Here is a 10694-nt window from a genome sequence, read left to right on the forward strand (position 1 = left end):
CCCGCTGATGATTTCATTTATTTGTTTATTCTGTATCGTTCCTTCCGTGAACGAGAACATCATCGTCATCCCAAGTCATCCCATTTACCATTCTTTTCCATTTAAAATCGATTATAGGTATTCGTCGAGTTGACACAGTGATTCAACTGGCAAAAATACTTCCTGCGAATACAATAACATGTTAAATAAAGCAGTAGTTTAAAAAATAGTTGAATTATCGAGCACGATCGGTAAAGCGCTTAACGATCTTGGAAAATACGATTGTTTAAAAATTATCTCTAAAATAGTGAACAAAGGTCAAAACTGTACGATTACGGTGATCAACACGAAGAAATTTTACTTCGCATCGAGGCATAGATCATCGTCATCTAAACATCGAATTTCCGTAAAAATTCATCGATATTTATTTCAGAGAAAATTATCGTGAATAAAGAAACAACCACGCGATCGAATATGCATTTAATTTTGCGTTATGTGTTTTCATGAAAAAACACTTCGAATTTCACAAGCGAAAAATGTTGTGCTTGAAGTATTTCGACGAATACGATGATCGATACTTTAAATAGAAAAAACATGTCTGTGTAAAATTGTTCGATAGATTTAAATTGAAGACACGGCGTTTCTACGCCATGTTGGTTTTTACGAACCAATCATAGGTTACCTATCGAATGTTTTTCGAACGGATTATACCTAGTTCTTTTGTAAACTCTTTGTATCACGCGAATTCGTTTCCCTGATTGGACGGTGGAAAATGCGATATGCTTGCACAACGAATCACAGCAAAGTATCTTTCGTGCAGCGAAATGAAAGTGACGTTATGTACTAAACGTTCGAATAACGTCGCACAAGGGATGTGAAAAGTGTTTTTTTTTACAATCTGCGAGTAACTGGCCTGTAGGTGTGCTTTTTTTTTTCAGTTGCATCTCGTTGGATGCGTAGAGCACTCAGCTGTAGTACGGGTATGTGACGGAAAATGTTTCGATGGTAAAGATTCGCGCACCAAATTTTCAGCCGAAACACGAGCTGTCATCCGTTTCGATATCAAAACGGTCCTTTTAACACATACATTGACGGGAAAAGAAGCAACTTATGATGGGGATAATAACGCTCGTAATATCCCACGTCAAAATTATCGCGATCGTTTAATCGACGCTGGGATTAAGGAATTTGTGCAGACTGTTCAGGAAACGGGAGTTCAGAGCTGACGTTTCATCAAAATGGGAAATTGTTTAAAACGTGTCGGAAGCAGTCAACAGGACAATACCACTTTGTTGAGTAACAATCCTGATCCTATGTTGACTAGTGGATCATCGCAAGAAGGCCTTGGACCTCCGATACCCTACAATGTAATTTTATTTTTCTTATTCGTTTCTCTACTCGTGCCATCTCTAAATACTCATTGATCTTCGATAATGCGTCTCCTTTAGATTTTCTTCGTTTTCTTTTTATTCTTATAACGACAGAACTATATTTGACAGAGGTAGTATTTAAATCGATTAAAAGATTAGTTTGATCAAAGATAACGTTAATTTCTTTTCAATTCTACAGGAAGTAGTGGGCTCTTATTATCCGTCAATTGCTACCAGAGAACGTTATTTGCAATCTATGAATTTAAGCGTCGCTCGTGGAATCGGTGTTGGCGTTAATTTAGGACCAAACAGTGGATCCGGTACACTTAGCGAAGAAGAACAGCAAGTAAGAATTGCAAAACGCATAGGACTTATCCAGCATTTACCTATGAGAGAATACGATGGAGCTAAGAAAGGAGAGTGCGTGATTTGCATGATGGAGCTCCAAGTGGGAGAAGAAGTGCGTTATCTACCCTGTATGCACACTTATCATGCTGTCTGCATCGACGATTGGTTGCTACGTTCCCTGACGTGTCCATCGTGTATGGAACCGGTAGATGCAGCATTAATTAGTTCGTATCATCCAACTACTTAACGCTGTAAACATGGAAACTGGAGTAGCTAATCGGTAATCAAACTATATTATTATGCTACACAGAGCCTCCGGAACGAATCATTAATTTTATTATTGCATATAATGGCTTCTAACTAGCAAAGGAGCCTCCTGATGTTAACGGCCGATTGTATTTGCCATTGTATTCAATGTATTCGCTCGCGGGCTGAGTAATAATAATACTTGTATCATACAAAATTGCAAATGTCTTCAGCATAGGTCGTTCCCTCTTACAGGGTAATGTTCTCCACATGGATCATTGAAAAACAAAAAAATAAAAATAAAAATAAGCTGTATTTATGATCAAAAAGGAACGGTAATAGTGCGATTAGTTTTCTGCAAGATCTAAAGTAGCTTTCTTTTCGTACAGTTGTGAAAGATATTCTATTTTGTGCTCGAATAAACGGAGCGATCGAGTGATGTAACATCGTGTTGCTAAACATATTTTAAGTTGAATAAAGTAGTATCAACTTCACTTTGGTGGTTTGGTCATGCGATGACAGTCAACTGTATGCATTGTGAATATCATGAGCAATACGATGTATCACAGAATATCATACTATGTATATTTTTAACTATACGGTTGCAACCGTTTCATATTTCCAAGATATTGAAAACAATATTTTCAGATTATATCTTATGACTTTATAAAATCAATCTTGTTGTTTTTAAATACATTGTCTCTTGTTTAATATATGGGTAATCCTTCTCTATAGAATGGGACATGATCCTTTAACGTATAATCGACAAAGTTGTAAAACAATAACATTGGCATTTTCTTTTTGTCATTTATATTCTGAATTACTTTGTGTGAAAAAAAAAGCAACGGGCTGTTTGTAATCGTACCTTTATGTTATGTTATGTATTTTTTACCAGATATTATATGTATATTCTTTTTATATATACTACATTGTATTTCTAGTATTGAAAGTTTTACCAGCGTTAATTGAGTTCAGCAGGATACATGTGAACACTATAAACATTACATATATACCTACATAAATACATAAAATATATATATATGTTGCGTTGTTAGCGCTTTCACGTTGTAAGCAGGAACAATGCAATTATTACAGTCACTAATTCTATGGATTTATTAGGCGTATCTTATGTTAATCTTTAATTATTGACTTTACCATTAGTAATGATTATTTATCGCAATAAATATCTACGCGTAAGAGACTCGATCTTTATTTTTGTAAAAATATTTAAAGCAGGATACGTATCTTCGGCTTGCCTCCAATTCTACTACTAAATTTTAATATGATTAGGTCGAATAAAACGAAATCTCTGAAACGATTTAAGATCAGCCTCTAATTCGATAGAATCGTTTACAAAAGACAAATTTTCACATGAACGTAGAGCTCGTAAATACAATTTTTCTGATAGTTAAGGTAATTAGCCTGTAACTATTACTGTTGTTTTTCACTATACATTGTTTAAAAAATATTTAATGATTCGATGGATTTTGTGTAACGAATGTGTAATATTTTCTGTCAGATCGAAAATAACTTTAATGTTTTATGAAAGCTTCACGTATATAATGTTACTGATTTGTTTAAAAGGACAAATGATGCTGTGAAATAGTGATTTATTGACAAAATATAAATATACATATATATAGTGATTTAATACAAATATAAATATTTAGTAACAACTGATGAGTTTTTCAATAATACCTTCTCCCTCTCTTTTTGTATTTGTAATTATTAGTTACAATTCAGGTTATTCATATTTTTCAAAATTTTGAATAGTCTTGTATGTGTGTATTGTAACAAGCATTTACTCAAGTACTTATATAAGTAGTATAAGTAGCTAATTATCGATCCATTTTTAGCATCTGAGACATTCGATTTATATATATGTATATCTATCGCGAATTCATATCGAAGAGGTAAAGTTACTTTATAATTGAAAACAAAGAAATGTAAAAAGGAATTATTTTAACAATAAAAAATGTCACTAGCTAGAAAATTAACTTCTAGTAACACGAAGGTTGGAACGTTGTAAATAGAGAGAGAGATATAGTGGAGTGAGGGAATAGTCTCGCGCAATCGGTGAGGGAGTCTATCATCGGTCCGTAGGCGTCATCATGGTGTGTGGGTCGAAGCATTTTTTGAGAGAAGAGTTTGTTTTTAATGATTAATACGCGAAGATTTTTTATTATTACGGTGATGCTTTTACGGGAAGTTCCGTCGTTGTTTTACAAATCGCTATGGAGAATATCTTTGATACGTAACGTACAGTTACGAAATAAGTTTTGAACGGAACGATACGAGAGTGCATACGATGTCGGATTCCGAACAAGTATTTCTTCTACGTCGGCTTGTGTGGAAATGCAAATGGACCGTTATTGTTTTATCGATATTATGTGTTATTCCATTGAACGTTGTAAATGCCGACATGAAATTGTATGGTGCGAAGGATAATCAGTGTCCCGTTGAGTGTGGGTGCCTTGGGAATGTGGTGGACTGCAGTAGCTTACAATTGATCGGAGCACCCAGTGGTCTACCACCATGGACAGAGATCTTGTGAGTAAATACTCTCTCGTTATCCTATCAAGAACTTGTATCGTGACAATATCTTTATCTCTTTCATACATCGTTCGCTTCGATTTCATTCATCGCATTCTTTGGAATCTCTATATCGATATGTATCGATGTTGCTCTTTTTTTTCTCCGAACGGCAATTACAGTACTTTAACAAGTTTACGTTTATATTTATCCTTTACTCCTTAATGTTACATTAAACCGAGTTATCGTTCAAACTGAAAAACTTCAAGTTGAAAGCAACGCATATTCAATGTAACATGATCTAACAAGATAAGATAGTATACGAGAATTTGTAACAGAAACGTTAATATACGTGATAACAGTATTCGCTTTAATAAGCAAAACATTAGCAATTATTTTTTAAATACCGTATATTTCAAGCATATTTAATCCAGTTTGAGGTATAAAGAAAATATAATAATAGAAATAGGAAATTTAATTATTATTCCTTAAGAGATTAAATGGTAATGGTAGTTTTTTTCTTCCAAATACATTAAGAGGAATTCTTTACCATGTATGGTAATATGGACAAAAATGGACTGTTGGATAGTAAAATAAAAGATACCATTCCTTTAGCGTCCAGATGTCCTTGTTAGCTGCACCTGTGAGCAGTAAAAATGTTAGAAATACTACAATAAATTACAAATACTTCTTCATCTTACAGGGAATTAAAAGAAAATAATATAACTAGTTTGGAACCAGATGCCTTGTTACATTTAACTAAACTCAAAGAACTGTGAGTACAGCGACGATATCATTTTGATTGATAATTTAATTTGTATACAATAAATTTTGTTATTATTTTATTTTTAGGGATCTTAGTGCTAACAAATTTGGAGATAACTTTACAATTGTTTTACCAACAGCTACACAGTTACAAGGACTGAAAGTTAATAAAAATCAATTGACTAGAGTGCCTGATATGGTTTTTGTTGAAAATATAACTCATCTTGCATTGTAAGTATACATATATACGGTATTCTTTCTTGAATCAACATAAATTTATTTACAGAGCTCATAACTCGATTACCGATATAAATGGTACCGCTCTACTTACCTTGCAACGACTTGAAAATTTGGATGTCAGTGGAAATAGGATAAGCGTCATACGAAATGGATCATTTCTTGCTCCTAATTGCCTTACGCACTTGTACGTAATTTATCGCCGCGTTTCGTAACATGTTTTCAAACACGTATTAATTTCTCTACCGATGTGTATAACTTTCAATCGTTTGTTACAGAAACTTAAATATGAATCAGATAAGGCTAATCGAAAATGGAAGTTTAGATAATCTAACTTCCTTGGAAGAATTACGTTTAAATAAAAATCATTTAACTCAATTGAAAGATCTTTTTACAAATTTAAGGAAACTCCGTATATTGTAAGAATCGACAATCATATTTGTTATTATGCGTGCGTTTTCATGGATGAAAAAAGTAATATGTTCTTTATTTCAGAGAAATAAATAGAAACGAATTACAGACGATCCAAGGGCTTAGCCTGTTGGGTTTAAGAAATCTTAAAGAATTACGCTTAAAAAGAAATAAGATCGAATCGTTGGACGATGGAGCATTCTGGCCTCTTGAAAATTTAACGATATTACAACTTGATTTTAACTTGCTAACTGTGGTGAGAAAAGGCGGTCTCTTTGGATTAGAGCGTTTACAAAAGTTGACGCTGTCGCACAATCGAATAAGCACGATCGAGGTGCAAGCTTGGGATAAGTGTAAAGAGATTGTAGAATTGTTAGTAATATTTTCATATCGCGATGCAATAATAATTCTCAATATAAATCAAATAAATAATACTTAGACTATGATTTCGTTTTTACTCACAGGGATCTGTCGCACAACGAAATAGCATCCGTCGCACGAGATACATTTGAATTTTTAGAAAAGTTGGAAAAACTGAAATTGGACCACAATCAAATTACGTACATTTCGGATGGCGCGTTCCGTTCAACTCCTAATCTACAGATACTGTACGTATACACATTGATGAGAATCTGACAAGTTTCTAACGATAATCGTTTTTATTTTGTATAAAGGGAACTTAATTTCAATAAAATTTCGTACATGGTGGAAGATATTAACGGCGTGTTTGATCCATTGGGCCAATTATGGAAATTAGGGTTGGCGTACAACGATATAAAATCCGTACACAAAGATGCATTTACGGGATTAAGTAGCGTAACAGAATTAGACTTAAGTGGAAACAATGTGACGAGCATTCAGGAAAATGCTTTCGCTTCAATGACCAGTTTGATTAAACTTCGTATGAACTCGAGTACGTATGAAAACACGATAACACATAGTAACGCGTAAGAAAATTATTCGAAATATTTCTACTCATTTCTGTTGACATACGTAGGAACACTATTTTGCGACTGCGGTTTGCAGTGGTTAAGTATGTGGTTGCGCGAGCATAGATACAGCGATGCGGAAGTGTATTGTGGATATCCGCATTGGTTACAGGGTATGTCGTTGACTCAGCTTCATCATAAAAATTTTACATGCGGTAAGTACGAAGCTGTAAATATGTACTTGACAGATGTATAAATGAACAATTGTTTTGTGGAGATAGACGAATATCCGAAACCAAGAATAATCGAAGAACCTAAAAGTCAGATGGGTATTAAAGGAGATAACGTAACGTTAATTTGTCGAGCAACCAGTACTGCCAGTGCGCGACTACATTTTACATGGAAGCACGATAACGTGGAAATGGATAATGCAAATTCAGAAATAAATATTGATTCCGCGGAAAGCGGTGTGACAAAGGCGTCTTCCATCTTGCATCTTACTAACGTAACTCATGCAAATGCTGGCAAATACCAGTGCATGGTTACAAACACGTACGGGACGACGTATTCTGCGAAAGCAAAAATAAGCATTATGGGTAAATTTTTCAACATCTACAGCGAATTCACAGTTTCTGAAACTTGTTGTAGTATACGGTAAATTTTTATTCATACGTAGTTTATCCATCGTTCTCGAAAATTCCCCACGATATACGTGTAATTGCTGGAAGCACTGCTCGGCTCGAATGTTCCGCGGAGGGTCAACCGTCGCCGCAAATAGCGTGGCAAAAAGATGGAGGGAACAACTTTCCAGCGGCAAGGGAAAGAAGAATGCACATGATGCCAACAGACGACGTACTGTTCATCGTTGACGTGAAAACAGCGGATAGCGGCGTTTACTCTTGCACCGCGCAAAATCTTGCCGGCCTTATTGTCGCGAATGCTACTCTTACCATATTAGGTAAATAGGTCATCAACTACTTGGTTAAATCAATTTACGGTAACTAACTTATTCCTTTCCTTTCGCTTCTCAAAGAAACACCGTCGTTCGTGAAACCGATGGAAAACAAAGAAATAACCGTCGGTGGTTCGATCGTGTTGGAGTGTATGGCAAGCGGTACACCAAGACCAAAGCTATCCTGGCGTAAAAACGGAAGCCCTCTACAAGCTACGGAACGTCATTTCTTCACCGCTGAAGATCAATTATTGATAATCGTCAATACTAGAGCTAGCGACGCTGGGAGCTACGAATGCGAAATGAGTAATTCGTTGGGCAGCGTTGTTGGCGCGTCTCACCTTACAGTGAAACCAGGTAAAAAAAGTATAACATTTCATTAGTTGTAACAAGTCGATCAAGAAAATTATTCTTACCAATTTATTTCTTCCTCTGAGTAGCTCCGACCTCTACTCCTAGCCCCGCTTCGGTAAACGAAGACGATATACTAGGTTTGATAATAATCACCGTTGTATGCTGTGCCGTTGGTACGTCCATAGTGTGGGTGGTTATAATTTATCAGACTAGACGACGCCTAAATGCCGTTGCGCAAGCTAGAAACGCGCAAACGTCGACGGCTGTAACAGCCCCTGTTCCGGACACACAGACGCATTTATATTTGGAAACGAGTTCTCAGCATAGCAAAGATAGCGGTACAGGAGATAGTACCAATCCTAGTAGCGACCAGTTACAATTATGTTTACCCGGTACGTACAAATGTCTATTCTCTTTTTTATTTTCGCTCGGTTAAATTTACGTAATCCTAACGTTTTCAGAGGAAATCGTCACGTGTTCTATGAACAACGAAGAAGAAACTGGAGCGGTAGTAAACGTCGGTGCACCGTTGTTACGGTACACGAATCACGAACGACAGGTTCGCGAGAACGAAGACTGTGCCGTATAAAATCATAAGAGATTCATCGCGTTTCGTGCACAAACGTTTTCGAACGAGATCGTGTTACGCAAAGTTAGATCGGACGATTTTTCACTCATCCAGTTTTACGTAGCAAGGTATTCACCGTTGAACTCGTCGATTTTATCTCGTGTCGCACGGATATTATTGGTAAGTACAATAGAATCGATAAACGAGAGGCATCAGTCATTGTCATATTTATTATTACAAAAAACGATTGCCGCGAGAGCGCAGGGTAAACCAGAAAGTACTAGCGACGTACGATTTGTAAATATTTAGGATAAGGACTCGCGTATTAGTGTATTCAATGTCGTTAAAGAGAAATTAAGAGAACGAATACGATGACACCGGGAATCACCGTAAGCCGCAAAAGCCACTTATATTATTATTATTACTATTAATATTACTATTACTATTATTAGACCAGTCTTTTGTGATAGATATTTATTTGTAGGATTACGTAAATCATTAGACGGCGATTATAATTATAATAATGCCCAAGGATATAAGATTGCCTAAAAAAAGAAGGAACAAAAAAAGAGAAACTTAAACAGGTTCACGCACACTTATTAAACATGTATAACGTAAACACGTACGCAAAAAAGCGCGTTTATATACATATGTACATTTGTTTGTAATAGCACCAAAGTGCTGGTATAGAGACACTTCGTGATTTGTCTTCCCCTCTTTTCAGTCCTTTTTTTTTAAATTCGTAGCTGATCGTTACCGATTTCTAGAGAATTACGTTTTTCATATAATTTCATCGATCGGCTACGATTGCTCATTACTAACTATTTATCTATCCGCTTGTATCGATGACGAACCTTTAGTAGTATTACTTTTACTAAAGTTTCAAGCATGTAACGTTCGTTTGTATATGAAAAGTAATGGAATCGGTATGTACGTTTAGTTGGTTCGCGGACGTCGTTCGAATATTTTACCGATCGTTCGAGAATCTTCAATTTTTTAACGCGAATCACCGAGAAGAAACGATACGTTTGGTTCACCAAGTCTGCCGCGAACTCTTCAAAGCGCAAGTAGATTTAAACTTAATTAGTGAAACGACAAGGCGACTTTTCTTTCTTGTCGATCGATATTATTTTCTCTGACTTTTTCGAGTTGATTTGTGATATTTTCATGCCGCGTAGGTAAACTCGTAATTTATACATTGTAATCTAATTAAACGTACGTGTTGCGGTGAACATTGAACGGGGAAGCGAGGAAAACGTGAAACGTTTGATTTTCATATATTTTTCTAGTTCTTGCGAACGCGAGAACGGCGAAATTTCAGTGGAAAATGATTGAGCGAATAATAATAGAGTGGTCGCGCTTCGAAAAGAAACTTTACCGTCGAATTGAATTTTGGTAAATTCGGCACGAGCGTGACGGATGATTGTGTTCGATCGTTGCTCGATCAACTTACTCGAAAGTTCAAAGGTCCATCGAGCGATCATACGCACCGGTCGTATGATCGCGCACACTTACCGATCATAAGTATTAACATTGTATTGCCAATAAATAAGATGATGTACAGCACGGCAAAACGATTTAGCTCGTGCTCGTGCGATATACCAAATAAGGTATCCCCGTTTAATTCAGTATTTTTTCCTTGTTGTTACGTGGTATATTCTAAACAAATATAATTAATCTATCGAGATAACACGTTGTCGTTATTTCATGGTCGATTCGGCGTTTAATTAAAAAACACCAGGTCCCCTTTCTCCTTCCTTCTTTTCTCTGTCTTCTTCCTTTCCTTTTACACTTTATTTACCAAACGAGCGGATTTTTTTTTTCAAATATTACAATCGCAAATATACATGTATGTATGTAAAAAAAAAAAAAAAAAAAAAAAGAAAGAAAAGAGAGAGAGAGACGGACTCGGCAATTTCTTCTAAAAACTTTCATGACACGCCAGCGTATCAAATAATCTTTTATATACTATATGTATGTATATGTATAATGTATGTACATGC

At 35.7% G+C, this 10694-nt stretch overlaps 2 protein-coding genes across 2 annotated transcripts; both read left to right on the forward strand.

The window, feature by feature from the left end:
* The first annotated feature begins 820 nt into the window (after positions 1–820).
* On the forward strand, positions 821–3619 carry LOC114876190 (RING finger protein 11). The gene is made up of 2 exons (XM_029187395.2): positions 821–1346; positions 1549–3619. Exons 1-2 carry the CDS (start codon positions 1218–1220, stop codon positions 1942–1944), a joined length of 525 nt encoding a protein of 174 aa, XP_029043228.1. The 5' UTR covers positions 821–1217; the 3' UTR covers positions 1945–3619.
* Positions 3620–3724: 105 nt separating this feature from the next.
* On the forward strand, positions 3725–10692 carry LOC114876183 (leucine-rich repeats and immunoglobulin-like domains protein 3). Its single transcript, XM_029187370.2, has 14 exons — positions 3725–4493; positions 5179–5250; positions 5328–5471; positions 5527–5664; positions 5756–5896; positions 5973–6260; positions 6353–6496; positions 6563–6801; positions 6886–7032; positions 7099–7413; positions 7494–7775; positions 7851–8126; positions 8210–8515; positions 8585–10692. The coding sequence occupies exons 1-14, from the start codon at positions 4252–4254 to the stop codon at positions 8710–8712; spliced, it is 2862 nt and encodes a 953-aa protein (XP_029043203.2). The 5' UTR covers positions 3725–4251; the 3' UTR covers positions 8713–10692.
* Positions 10693–10694: the final 2 nt, after the last annotated feature.

Source organism: Osmia bicornis, chromosome 1 (genome assembly GCF_907164935.1).
Source record: "Osmia bicornis bicornis chromosome 1, iOsmBic2.1, whole genome shotgun sequence".
Classification (NCBI taxonomy): Eukaryota; Metazoa; Arthropoda; class Insecta; order Hymenoptera; family Megachilidae; genus Osmia; species Osmia bicornis.

Excerpts from the sequence above, each read along its gene's own strand:
- LOC114876183 (XM_029187370.2), top strand. The coding sequence starts at position 4,252 with ATGTCGGATTCCGAACAAGTATTTCTTCTACGTCGGCTTGTGTGGAAA. Across the intron at positions 7,033-7,098 it reads TCATAAAAATTTTACATGCG|ACGAATATCCGAAACCAAGA; the intron begins GTAAGTACGAAG and ends TTGTGGAGATAG. Across the intron at positions 8,516-8,584 it reads GTTACAATTATGTTTACCCG|AGGAAATCGTCACGTGTTCT; the intron begins GTACGTACAAAT and ends TAACGTTTTCAG.
- LOC114876190 (XM_029187395.2), top strand. The coding sequence starts at position 1,218 with ATGGGAAATTGTTTAAAACGTGTCGGAAGCAGTCAACAGGACAATACC. Across the intron at positions 1,347-1,548 it reads GACCTCCGATACCCTACAAT|GAAGTAGTGGGCTCTTATTA; the intron begins GTAATTTTATTT and ends TCAATTCTACAG.